A 14,680-nucleotide genomic window follows, 5' to 3' on the forward strand; every position below is an offset into this window, starting at 1 on the left:
ATGAAAGGATCGGCTGTTTAAGTGCTGATTCAGATCTTCGAGATCTAGAATGGGTCTTATCTCTCTGTTTGGTTCTGGAACCGTAAAAGGTTTGAGACCAAACCCTGTGCCCTGTTTCACTAAGGGAACCTCTGATATCACCGACTGGGATAACAGATGATCCAGAGGCCAGTAAGAGAGACTTCTTTTTCTCTGGATCCTTGGGAACATTTTCCCTTAGAAAAAACAAGGAGATGGAAACTCTCTGAACTCTAGTCGTAACCTAGAGAAAAAAAAATGCAGAAATCCATCTGTCTTAACATTGTTCCTGCCAGATCTTGAGAATCACAGGACCTTTCCCCTCACCCGAACGAGTGGGGGTGCCTCTTCATGAGAAGGCTTTAGCATTCTGCTTTGTGGGCTTTCTGCCCCAAGATCTCTTCTGACTTTGGTGCTGCCCTTGGAGACTTTCCTTTGACCTGATGGTTGAGGCCATCGAGACTGCCCAGAGGCAGATGCCCCTGGCATAGGAGAGGTAGCACGATTAAAGGAGACATGTTTGAACCTCTTCTTTACTGGTAAAAGAGAGCTTTTCCCATTAGAGGTCCTTTAGATGTACTTATCCAGATCGTCTCTAAATAGTTCCCCATGAGGGGAAAAAACTGGCTAAGAGCTTTTTACACAGTGCTTTGGCTGATCAATTTTTCAGCCACAGAACTCTGCGAGAATGCACTAGTCCAAGCATAAGCCATAAGGCTTAAATGATAGAGTTTTTCATAGCATCTACTGTGAGACATAGTGCATCAGATACACCAGCCCATTGCCAGGCCTGCTGATCAGGCAGAATTTCAGGTATCTTCACAAACTGTTCCTTAATGGACTGAGATACACAAGAACTGACTGTGCTACCGAACTTGCAAAAGACATATTGTCTTTAAAAAGAAGTTCCAACTTTTTATCTGTTGGATCCTTTAACATCAGTGCATTATCCACCGGACATGTGAGACTGCTCACTGAGGCGATTGCAGCATCAATTGCAGGAATCCCCCATTTTCTTCATAGAAATCCTCTTTCATAGATAAAGTGTGGAGAATTTCTTGGGAGGATAATATTGTTTATCCGGATGTTCCCATTAAGAATACATAAGCTTTTTTAGGCATGCATGAATAGGAAAAAACATCCCCAGATGGGGGAGGTTCTAATGAACCCAATTAGAGGTTGGTTCCTCAAAAAACCTGTGCTGCAGGCAGCAGAAAAAGTTGAGTAAGGGAGTACACAAGCAACCTGTCTTGTGATGCTACTCCTTCCATATTAGGATCCTCAGAAGACGATAAATAAGTATTTTACAACTATTTGGGAAGATCTACCTGATCCCCAGCCTCCTGCACCTCAATAAGAGGGTCCTGGGGACTAGATGGGAATCTGCTATGTTTAGCCCCACTATGGAAAGACATCATAGCATTAATCTTCTTTCCAATTTACAAATGGTAGAAGAAAAAAACAACAACTTTTGTATGATATATACAGGGACTGAAGTGTTTTATGCAACAACAGTTTCCCCTGACGGATCAATCTGACTAGCCGTGTCCCTCTAAGAGGAGGATAAGATTCTTTTGGAAATGGATTCAGTTTATAGAGAACAAACCATTGACCCCTTTAGAGCAGTGGTCATCAACCCTGTCCTCAGGGCCTACTAACAGGCCAGGATTTATGTATTACCTTGGGGAGATGCAGACTAGAATACTGCAATCACTGAGCAGCAAATGATATCACCTGTGATGTATTTCAGTTATCTTGCAAACCTGGCCTGTTAGTGAGTTGAAGACCACTGCTTTAGAGAAGTTCCTGGTCCCATTACCATTCATAGCCTGAAGCATAAAGCAGAGGCACAATGAAAAACAATGTACATTGCTAGGCTATAGTTCAGCGCCATTAGCTGCTATCAGGGCCGTCTTTAATATTGATTGGACCCTGGGCAAAAATTTTCTTAGGGCCCCCATGCAATTTCGCTCTCCACCTTCTCTGAGACATACAATAAATAGCAGCTAGACTTAAAATCAGTTTACTGTATCAGATCAGGCAGCGATTGCGATTGGTTGCCAGAGATTACAGCATATTATTACTGCTTACTGACTGATTGCTAGAGGTTACAGCACTCCTTAAGGCTCACTGATTAGTTACTAGAGGTTACAATACATTTCTGCTTGTTGATTGGCTGCTAGAGATTGCTGTACAGTAATACTGCTCAGTGGTTGTTATAGGTTACAGCACATCTTCTCCTCACTGCAGGGGGGCTTGATATACCTATGAATGCTGCCTTTATTTACATATCAATGCAGTTGGCATCAGCTATTTACATATGCATGTCACTGCTATTTACATATGAATGCCAGTATTTACATGTAAACACAGCTCTGCAGGTGAGTCATCTGTACACAACAATAGGGCAGAGTGGGGCAGCATTAGTAGCAGCACAGGACTAAAATGAAAAGGGAATGTAAAATGGGATAAGTATGAGGCAGCTGCTTTGGGCCCCACAACAATGACAGGGCCCAGGGCAGCTGCCCCTTTTGCCCTGCCTTAAAGACGGCCCTGGCTGCTATTAATCCTAGCCTGGTAAAGTATAATGTGTCAAAGGGAAAAAGCCTGTGTCACTAACCTGAACAAGTCATCCTCCTGCTCTGTCCCTCCACAGCCAGCAGCAGCTTTCATCACATACAGAGCTAAAATCAACTTCCTACATGTGTGGCCGGCTTCTGATGCCGGTAGCCACGCCCCACAAATTATGGCCCCCCTTTCCTTTCAAAGGAAAGTGCTTTCCCGCGCGAGTAGCATCCTGTGGACATGCAGGCGTGGTGGTGTGGGGGGGGGGGGGGGGGGGGTAAATCCTCTGCTAGTCTGGCATCTTATCCCCAGAAGGGGAAAAAACTATTTTGGGGGCACAGGAAGAGAAGCAGACCCCCCTTCTTACCGAAGGATTTGTTGCGGCTGGAGGAGAGGAGAATGAAGGCTTCTGTGCTGTTTCCAGTGTCAGGAGGGTGAGTGCTCAATACAGCCCCCAGTGGTGACACATAGGCATGACAACATTTTAAATAGAAGGAGAAATTCCTGAGAAAATATCCCTTACCTTTTCCTTGCAGCAGTGTTTTATCAGAGATAAAGACCCAATCTTCACCCTTCACGGTGGGCTCCGAGACCTTTCAGGAACCGGGGAACCTCAGGTTACCCACAATCCTGGACCTGCGACAGCACCCTGCCAGTAAAAACTTTATGGCATACTACCAAAAAGTACTGGATCCCAGGGCCCAGCTCTCTAAAGAGAAGCATTCTTTGGACACAAGGCTCAGGTACCATTCATTTAGCCCATGAAAAGACATCCGAACAGACCATGCTGACCGGATGGCTAGCCCCAGCAAGGATTGCTTCCAGGGGAGCTCAGTACAGCACATCTTTACTCGTGACCAACACCTTAGACACTGGCGAAAAAATTGAGGACTCCCAGGAGTGGGAGAGGTTATATAGGGAGTACACTTCTTGCCTTAGGGGCATGCCAGTGTCCATCACCTATTAGTGGCCCTATAACCCACATAGTAATTACTATGGCTCTGTGTCCCCTGATGTAATAAAATATTTTTTTAATATATTTTTGGGGGATATTTATTATAGCAAAATGTAAAAAAAGAATGCGTTTTTTATAAAATTGTCGCTCTTTTTTTGTTATTATCGCAATAAATAAAAACCACAGGGGTGATCAAATACCACCAAAAGAAAGCTCTATTTGTGGGGAAAAAGGAATTTCGAATTTTGTTTAGGAGCCACATTGGACACCGCACAATTGTCAGTTAAAGCGACACAGTGCCGAATCTCAAAAAGTACTCTGGTCAGGAAGAAGGTAAAATCTTTCCGGGGCTGAAGTGGTTAAGGACCAGAAGAATTTCCCCCTTAATGACCAGGCTATTTTTTGCGATACGGCACTGTCGCTTTGACAATTGCGTGGTCATAAGATGCTGTACCCAAATAATTGACGTCCTATTTTCCCACAAATAGATGTTTCTTTTGATGGTATTTGATCACCTCTGCAGTTTTTATTTTTTGCGCTATAAACAAAAAAAGAGCGACTATTTTGAAAAAAAGGGCAGGAGGGGGGTAGGTCGCGCTATGGAACAATTAGCACAATAAAATGTAGTCCTGGTAAGAGCGGCCTCTATTATTTTCCACCCAATTTGGGTGGAACAGTAAAATGAAATAAGGAGAAAAATAGATTTGGCGCTATACCTTTTTTGACTCAAACTGAATAAATAAATATAATTTACAAAGATTTTCCAGCGTGCTGGTAAGTAAAAATAATAATATAAAATAAAATAAAATAAAGAGATTAAAGTGCAGAACTCTCTGTGTGATACCTGACGGAAATCTGTGGTAATTATTCCTGTATATATGCTTATCAATAAAAATCAATACAGTATGAAAACTATAGACCATAAGTAGCTATTCAAACATGCTTTTCCTTAAATCAAATATTAAAGTGCAAGTGCCAGTGAAAAAAACATGTGCCAATACTTGGATGCACAGAAAACAAAATAAATGTCCAATCATATTATATCTCCATTTGTGCATATAATAAATATCATTTGATAAAAAGTCCGTGTGTAAAGAATCTCAATAAAAAAATGAAAAATAAAAATAAAGATATGTATATCAATACCACAAGTGAAATAAAAATTATGCCTGGACCAATGTGATAAAAGACTTGATATTAAATATGATGGAAAAAATTAATATAAAGTAGTAAGTATTTGTACGCCTGCCTTTACACGCACACACTTAAATGGCATCCCAGTCTTCGTCTGTAGGGTTCAATATTAAGTTGGCCCACCTTTTGCAGTCATAACAGCTTCAACTTTTCTGGGAAGACTGTCCACAAGGTTTAGGAGTGTGTGTCGATGGGAATGTTTAACCATTCTTCCAGAAGCACATTTGTGAGGTCAGGCAATGATGTGGACAAGAAGGCCTCACAGTCTCCACTCTAATTCAGCCCAAAGGTGTTCTATCGGGTTGAGGTCAGGACCAGTGAAGTTCTTTCCCCTCAAAACTTGCTCATCCATGTCTTCACGGACCTTGCTTTGTGAACTGGTCCAAATCATTTGGTGGCGTGGGGTTGTTTTTCAGACATTTTGGATCATTTCATGCTCCCAACTTTGTGGGAACAGTTTAGGGATGGCCCCTTCCTGTTCCAATATGAGTGCACACCACTGCACAAACAAGGTCCATAAAGACCTATTTGATTGATTCTTTACTTTCTTCTGCAGTTTTCTTCTTATTGCAACTCTGGTGTTGATCATATATCCATGGACAAAGATTTGTGGACATTGGGAATGAGCAAGTCCAAAGGGGTTTGATTCACAACCAGTTTCGCAAAATGCCCTCAAATTTGGGAAAATCCAAAATTTTCTCCAAACCTCACTGAAGTCTCTGAGGTTAAATAAACAAACTATTCCCTTTCTCGGCTAATAAAAAAAACAACAATTATCAAAAATGAGGCATAAAAAGGAATGTATCAATGCCAATTAAAACAAAAACATAGCATACAGCTTAGAGAGGGCCTTTTTATGTGGCTTTGAGGTCTGTATTGAAGATATGCAGATCCTTTAAATGACAGTTTTGTGGGATGTGTTAAAACTGTACATGGTTTTATTGAATCACACAATGTTCATTGACAGCCTGAGAGAAAGCATAGTTTGGCACTGCATGTTTGGTTGTAGAATCTTTTTTTTTTTTTTCACATTAGGAGATTTAGAGACGTATGTAAATGTGTTACATATAGAAGCACTCCGGTCTGACTCATTCTACTTTTTTTAAGACTTTTTCATGTAGTTTTACGAGCAAAATGTTCTTCCAACTGATCACCCCGGTTATGTCCATTATTTGGGAGTGTGAAAAGCTCCCCAGATGCCTGTATACCTTTCTTATCAGCTACACTCCCCTAACTTACCTTTTTCTCTAGCTAATAATGGCAATATCTGACAGCATTAACACAAACACGGAAGCAAATGTTCTCTCCAAACTGAGTGCACACTGTTCAGCAGTTTTGGCCTTTTTCAATCTTTCTGCTGCCGACAATACTCTTTTGAGGACCTTAGCAGCAACAACTGCTTGGTTGCAGTTGTTGCTGCTAAGGGTGGCCCAACCAGTTATTAGGTTTAGGGGGCAATCACTTTTTCACACAGGGCCATGATGGTTTGGATTTTTTTTCACCTTTAATAATAAACACCTTCATTTACAAATTGCATTTTGTGTTTACTTGTGTTGTCCTTGACTATTGTTTAAATTGGTTTGATGTTCCGAAACACTTAAGTGTGACAAACATGCAAAGGAACAGGAAATGAGGAAGGGGGCAAACACTTTTTCACACCACTGTAAGTCCTGCGCAGAATGGACATCACAGTTGCAGCAGGCCAGGTATCTCCAGAGCATATTGGGAAAACTCCAGCCAGTGTTCCATCCCTGGCACCTAGTATTTCAAGGGATCTTCAATGCTTTTTAACATTTTGATATTAGCCCTGGAACCAGTATAGTCAACAATCCTAAGATTCAGACACAGTCTATGATTGGCACTAGTAGCTAGCTCTGGCCCCTGCGTCTTGAAATAATATATGCAAAGCCATGGTGAGGCTGCTGCTCTTGCCAATCCTTGATAATAAGTGTCAAGAAGGTCATGCTCACGACACGTCTGAAGATCTGCACATGAGCATATTGTAGCCAGTGGTCTATGTTTCTGTTTTCGATTGACCCGGCTTGCTCCGTTGTATCCATATCTTCTGCAGCTAATCTTAGCTTGCGTCCTGATTTCCCCTTCTGCTTGTTGTCTTGGTACCTCTGCCGTCTGTCTGATCCTGACCTTGGGCCAGACTCTCACTTTGCATCTGCTTTGTGAATTAGTATCTCTGCTGCTTGGTTTTTGCTCACTCCTGCTTGGCTTGATGACAGTTCCTGTATGTTCTCGTTCCCAATCTGCATTCCAGCGTTCTGCAAAGATCTGATCCGAACCTCTCCAACCCCTCAGCAGTATCTAAAACAAAAAGCTGTGCCCAGATCTATTGCAGCACCCATGACACTCATCATCCTGAGAGGAGGTATAAGGGAAACCCTCTCATTAGCTTGGCCCTCAGCCTCTACCAGGTACATGGCAATAGGTTCAATGAGGACAAAGGGGTAGAGTTCACAGTGATCTCACCAGCTCCCATCAAAGTTGGCATCACAAAGTTTAGTGTTATGGTATCTATCCCATTCTCAGGCACCATAAATTTAATCCAGTGTGCAATAAATGATTTATAACATTGCTACCCTTACTTACCGGACCAGGTGTCTGTGCCCATGTGCACCCCATTCTCAAAAGTGCTGTCCAGTGACCACTTTTTCCACCATTAGAACATGGAAGGGCCAGCCCTCTGGGAAAAGTAATGGCAACTGGTTATCTGCATCCTGGGAAAGTGCAGACCATGACCATTAACTGGTGGAAAAGGGCTGTTTGCACCAGTTTGTATAAGAGCAATGCCCAGAAGGCATGCTTGTGCAACATTTTTTTTTGTTTGCCCACAGGATTGGAAAATTGAGGAGCCTGTCTTGTCAGGTGCTACTTCCACTGATCTCTATGTTTCTGAGACATGTGCTTGTGAATCACAATAGTATCCAAGCAACTGAAGTTGCAGTTCCCAAAACTATTACATATAGTTACATAGTAGGTGAGGTTGAAAAAAGACACAAGTCCATTAAGTCCAACCTATGTACCTATTGATGGCAGTACACACAGGAAAAAAACACACTGCAAAGGAGGCTGGACTGACCTCCTGACTGGGGAAACAGTGACCTGTGCCTTGGGGCAGTGCCACCAGAAACATTTGGAAGGATGTTGTCTGCTCTTCTCAGCAGGGTGCGCCTGCTGTTCAACAACTTTTTCCCTCAGTGATCTATTTGCCTTTTTTTGAGTTTCCTCTTCTCCCCTCTATGGTACCTTCATCTGGTCTGCTGCCTTATCCCCACCACCTCTTCCTCACTGGAGAAACGCTGCATCCTGGCCTAGGCCAACAAGGCCCAGGCCTAGGGCAACACTTTGCAGGCGGCAGCACGGAAAGAGTCCCCGTCGGCTTGCACTACACTGTTAATGTAGCGCCATTGTTATAGGATGGACTGGGCTGAGAGACAAATTAGTCTAGCGCTCCCATAAAGTGGCCTCATTGCTTCCGATATGCGGGCGGCTTGCATTCCACAACTGTGGGGGGGGGGGGGGGCACTGCTTCTAATTTTGACTGTCCTATCATCCTGGACCACAAACCTTCCTCACTGTGCTATATGTTTTCTGCTGCACCATTGGCATGATTATATCTTTTTAGTCCTCTCCATAAAATTATCAAAAATTGGTGCTTAAAGAAGAAATATAGGCAACACTTTTTTTTACATTTTGGATGGAGTAAGGGAAGGTTTCAACCCCTGTCAGTTTACTTTTTACCATCCCTGTCCCATTGCAGAGAGTTCCCTTCACTTCCTGCCCCATAGCCAAACAAGAAGTGAGAGGAAATCTATGCAAATTAAGGGAAACCATTGTCCACTCCAGGCCCTCAGAACTAGTGTCCAAAGCGTGAAAATTTCAGGGCGGGTCTTAAACAGCAAGGGGTGTGGCCTTGGCAGGAAGGGGTGTGTCATATTTAAATTAGGGGGTGCATGAGTTTAGTCTGGCCTAGGGCAGAACAAAACCTAAATACACTACGGCACAGGAGACTACTTCGCATTAAGCTCCAGCTGCTGCATATTTTCCATTTGTAGCTGCTCCCTGCCTGTTCTCTCCTGCCTCTGGCTTGACTGAGCCACCTAAACCCCAAGGTGGCTCTGAACCTGAATCTCATCCCTATTAGACACCTGACCATCACACCTACACTCTATGGTCAAAAATATGTGGACACTGCTTCAAATTATCAAGATCAGATTTAGGTACTGTTTATACTGCAGCATACAAAGTCATTTAAACAATTGTGCACTTACAACCTTGTGCAACAGTTTATGGAAGGCTCCTTTCTTTGCCCTCTACACAAAACCAAGCCCATAAAGATATGGTTTAGTGGGAAAGAACCTGAGTACTCATGCTGAACACCTTTTGCATGAATTGGCTGGTCAATTGCGGGTCAAGCCTTCTTGTCCAGCATCAGTACCTGACCTCACATAACATATGCTTATTTGGCTAAATTGGCACACATGCCCACAGACATACTTTAGAATGATGTTGAGAGACTTTCCAATAAAACTTAAGACTGGCTTAGTTGCATAGAAGGGAGAGCCTCCTTATTTATGTCTGTGGTTTGGGAATTAGTTGTCCAACAAGCTCAAAAAAGTGTGTTGAGTAAGTGTGCACAATTTTTGACCATATATTGGGTAATTCATCATATACCGGGTAATTCAGTGTCTATGACAGGCCAAGAATGTTTGTCTGTATGTTTTGTTTGATACAATAAACCAGGGCTTGACAAATCCCAGGCACCAGGTCGCCATGGCCCCTAGGAATTGCGTCCTGGCGCCTGGGCATTTGTTAGCAGCCTGCATCAGTGTCAGCCATCCACTTCATTACCGCGCTATAGCCAAAAAACTGTGAGAATCTGTTGTTCCGAGGGGGCATGCATGGAAGTCTTCCCAGAAATCATGTCCCCTGCACGCCCCCAGGGGCACACATCTGGCGGTAAAGGGCCAATCACAGCGGCCCTTTACAATGTGATCAGTTGTGTCCAATCACAGCTGATCACAATGTAAACAAACTTGCCAGTTATCAGCAGTACAAGGGACATGTACACAGATAGTTAGAGCACTGATCATCAGTGCAGCCCCATCAGTTCCCATCAGTGCCGCCTATCAGTGCAGCCTACCAGTGCCCATCAGTGCCGCCTCATCAGGGCCCATCAGTGCAGCCTACCAGTGCCCATCAGTGCCACCTCATCAGGGCCCATCAGTGCAGCCCCATCAGCACCCATCTGTGACAGAGAAAAATTACTTATTTGCAAAATGTTATAGCAGAACCTAAAAATTAAAAAAATTTAACTTTTTTTTTAAAATTTTCTGTATTTTTTTGTTTGTTTAGCAAAAAATAAAAACCCATTGGTAATTAAATACCACCAAAAGAAACCTCTATTTGCGTGAATAAAGGGGCTGCTCAGTCTAAAATGCCCAGGCTTATTTTTTGTCCTAGTTTGGGCCTGGCACCCAGAGTATGCATTTTCTTTTGCCCGGCCCTGGAAGTACAGTTCCCAGTGCCAGGCAGCTGATTTAAAAAACTGTCTCCTAACTTTTTTAGCTTGCTCCTAAATTCAAAGTAAATTTGTCAAGTCATGCAATGAACCTTCGGTAATGCACTAAGCGTATGCGTCCTTCTGTGTGCTCTTTTGCAGCTGTCTACTATATTTCCCAGATCTGAGAAGGGCACATTTGGCGAAGTATATATGAAAGAATGATGTTATTCCATTGCTTTTGATGATCCACTGCCCAAGTAGACTCTGAGGAAGAACTATTTGTGCTGGAAGTGTTTATGTGTTTTATACCAGGAAAGTAGTAGATCTATCAATCAGTAATGCCTCGTACACACGATCAAACTATCTGGCGGACAAAAGTCCCCAAAAGTTCAGACGGACTTAGAAAGTAGTTTTGACTCAAAAATTGTCCGCCGGACTGCTAGTCCGGTGGACATTCTGGCAGTGTGTGTGCTAGTCCGCCGGACTTTTGAAATGAACAGACTTTCCCGCACATGGAGGTTGACACGTCGCTGGCCCCGTCACTTGGTATGGACTTAAAGGGGAAGCCCTATGCCAAAAAAACGGCGTGGGGGTCCCCCCAAGGTCCATATCAGACCCTTATCCGAGCGTGCCCTCAACATGGGGGGGTGCTGCGGCCCCCCAACCCAAAGCACCTTGTCCCCATGTTGATGAGGACAAGGGCCTCTTCCCGACAACCCTGGCCATTGGTTGTCGGGGTCTGCGGGCGGGGGGCTTATTGGAATCCGGGAGCCCCCTTTAATAAGGGGACCCCCAGATACCGGCCCTCCACCCTATGTGAATGAGTATGGGGTACAATGTACCCCTACCCATTCACCTGTGAACAAAATGTAAATAAAACACAACACACAAGGGTTAAAAATAATTTAATGCAAAGCTCCGGGGGTCTTCTCGCCTGACTCCTCCGCTATCTTCTGCTAGCTCTTTTACTAGCGGAGGAGCCTGGCTTTCTTCTTCGTCGCCGCCCCGGGGGTCTTCTTCCGACTTCGGGGGTCTTATCCCCCTCTTCAGTTCTTCTTGCTGGGCCTCCGCTTTCTTCCTTTAGCTCTTTTACTAGCGGTGGCCCGGTCCTCTGTCGCCGGCTCTGCCTCTTCTTCCGACTTCGGAGGTCTTGTCCCCCTCTTCGGTTCTTCTTGCTGGGCCTGCGCTCCTTCTTCCAGCTCTTTTACTGGTGGTGGCCCGGTCTTCTGTCGCCACCTTCTGTTCTTCTCTCCTTCTTCCTTGAGATGTTGACTCGTCGCTGTCTCTGGCCGTAATGACAGGGACGTGTTGCGCGGCGACTTATATAGGGACAATGGGCGGGGTCACTGGGTGATGTCCCCGCCCATTATGGTGTCACAGTCCCAGAGGATGCTAGTCTGCTGGAAAAGTCCGGTCGTGTGTGGGCAGGTCCACTTGTTCGGAAAGTCCGGCGGACTTTACCGGCGGTTTGTCCACCAGACTAAGTCCACCGGATAGTCTGATCATGTGTACGTGGCATAACTGTATTCCATGACAATGTCTGACTTAAGGTGATGAATATTATCAGATCATTTGTAGTACCCATTGTATCACAGCTCCTTGCACTTGTCTTAGTAAATACCTGGACAGTAAACAAGATAGTTTTTTGTTTTACTGTGATTTATAAATTACAAAAAGGTATTATTGGAATAGTGTGTAAGAGACTGATCTAACCTCTCCACTCCAGAAAAGGTTGTGGTTGCCCCTCTGATGTAGTAGCCATGAGAATACAGAACCATGTCCACCTCTTCTCCATAATGTGCAGGATATTCTTGTGTCAGCCTGAAAAATAAAATATTATTCAAAAATTTTAATAAAAAAATATGAGAATGTATGTGTTTTTTTTTAGTATATACGGTCTCTAGTATTTATGTTGTTTAGACCTATACATTTTTTATCTTTAAACCAGGTCATTTTAAAACGTGCACATATATAGTATGTATATAATATGAATATAATATAATTTATGAATTGAAGCCAGCAAGTGGTGAGATTTAAGCAACAGCTCTAGTTTTCTGGGGGGGGGGGGGGGGGGGGCGCTTGGAGAGAGAGACGGATGTGAGGGAAACAAAACTATAGGTAAAGGGGTTTATTTATATATTTTGTACCTCCATCCACCGAGCCGGCGTCTGACGTCACCGGCTCAGTGGACGGAGGTATAAAAGTCTGGCTTTACTTTGCTGATTTTAGACACGGAGAGACCGTGTGCACATTTGATGGCAGAACTGAACTTGGTAAGCTCCCTAGACCTTTCATTGCTTACTAAATTACTGTTTCTACAGGACATATTGTTATTTATTTATTTTTTATTATACTTATATTGGGTTATATTCCCATATCTCTCCCAGGTATATGTTGAATGTGTCTCTGACACATAGGTGGAGACACAGATTTTTTGAGCAGTGCACCTATAGCACAGTTGATAAAACTCTGTGTTCCCTCTCAACACCAGTTGCTACAGTTCATTTTGATACAAAGTCATCTATTAGTAAGTACTGCCGGAACGCTGTTGATATTTTGTAAATAACTTATATGTATGTTCAGCTGATACTTACAGCATGCTGTTAACTGCCCACTAGCTATGTTTTTACTATTTATATCCCACCTTTGTAGAGGCTTTTTTTTGCCCTTTCCTCATTAGTGAGGATATTATAGTCTATCCATCTGATTTATACATGGCCCTCATTATAATTATATTTTAGAAAAATACTGTTATATATGCCTTTTCTCTTTTTCCCTTTTATTATCTTATACTAAATAAAATATAATTTATATTATTGTCCAGACTTACCTCCGTCTGTGCCCCCCTATGTTGAGAGGCCGACATTGGGTGCAAGGTCATACACGCTTTTTAACACACTGAGGCGGATGCTCCGTGCATTTGAGGGTTGATCTGGCAAGGGGTAAGCGTTCCTTGGAATTTTTAGAGGGAAAGCTTAATTATACGTTATTTATTTTTATATATCATGCAATGAATTGTGTGACATTAGCCAATATTAACTATTTATTGTCATTAATTTTTCTTTTTTGATATTATTTATCATTATTCGCTTGTACATCCCCTAAAGAAGCTATTGCGAAACATGTCGGGATGAATTGTTGCAAGTACCCCAATTCTCTGTTTCCAGGACCCCCTAAACATGTGTAAATTGTTCGATAATGCACTATGTGTGCTATTTTAATTGTACTCAATAAACTTAAATGTTTTTATTAAATAAAATTTTCATACACTTTTTTCTGTATAAATTGTATATAAGCACCGTAAAAGTCCCATCTTACGTTCTCTTTACCTATAAACTATAGGTAAAGGGGATTATGAGAAAAAAAATCCAGTGGTTGGGGGTAGCTTGGATCCTGGAAAGTTCAGTTCAGGCTTGAATGGGCTAGGAACACGTTTGATGGGTTAAAGATGTATATAGCGCTCTAGAGGTGCAGCCAGCTGTGGAAGAGGAAGCAGCTCTGTAGATATATAATGTGGAGAAAAGCAGCACTGATCTGAGTGCAGTATATTAAAATGATTACTGATGAATTTATTAAGATAAAAAATTAAAATAACAATTAACTCACAGGGTAAGGGTTAAAATGGCTAATCGCAAGGGGACTCCTTATCACAGCCTAAAGAAGGAACACGCAAGCTCTGATCGCGCCTGCTGGCCTTGTACCCCACATCCAGTGATGTCACAGCCGACAGGGAGACAACTGCCAGCTTGACTCAGAGCCTTGGAAACCCCTGCAGCTAGCGAGACAGCAGCAGCAGACCACACTGCCGGCTATCTGGATCAGGACTACACAGCGAGCCTCCCCTTGTGACTAGCCATTTTAACCCTTACCCTGTGAGTTATTTCTTATTTAACTGTTTTATCCTAATAAATTTGTCATTAATCATTTTAATATACTGCACTCAGATGAGCGCCGCTGTTCTCCATTAGTTTCCTGGGGCTCTTTCAAAGTGTTTCCATGGTCATAATTATAAGTCATATATCCTTTTCCACATTGAATTTCAATTATTTCTAGCCTACACCTCTTAATCTGAATGATCCTAAAGTTATAAAAACCTTTGAAGAATCATGTACATTTACTTCCTTGAATGCTGTGCCACATACAGTATTCATTACGCTTTGCATATATATATTGCTGTGTCAAATTTCACAAAGTCTACCTTCTGGACTTTAGGAGGTGAAGAAAAAAATGGAAAAAAAAATTTCAGGAGATGGGGGGTTATTTACGAAAGGTTAAATCCACTTTGCACTGTAAGTGCACTTGAAAGTGCACTGAAAGTGCAGTGACTCTAAATCTAAGGGGTAGATCTGAAATGAGTGGAAGCTCTGCTGATTTTATCATCCAATCATGTGCAAGCTAAAATGCTGTTTTTTATTTTCCTTGCATATCCCCCT

General features: G+C 42.8%; 1 protein-coding gene across 1 annotated transcript in view; it reads right to left on the reverse strand.

The window, feature by feature from the left end:
• The window catches only part of DPT (dermatopontin), a 62,396-nt gene that overhangs the window by 13,788 nt on the left and 33,928 nt on the right, over window positions 1–14,680 (reverse strand). Inside the window, exon 3 of the mRNA XM_077481672.1 lies at window positions 11,961–12,068. Coding sequence (XP_077337798.1) covers window positions 11,961–12,068 — 108 coding nt within the window. The remainder of the gene's footprint in view (window positions 1–11,960; window positions 12,069–14,680) is intronic.

Source organism: Lithobates pipiens, unplaced genomic scaffold (assembly GCF_037356315.1).
Source record: "Lithobates pipiens isolate NorthernLeopardFrog02 unplaced genomic scaffold, aLitPip1_a1.2 Scaffold_16, whole genome shotgun sequence".
NCBI classification, from domain to species: domain Eukaryota; kingdom Metazoa; phylum Chordata; class Amphibia; order Anura; family Ranidae; genus Lithobates; species Lithobates pipiens.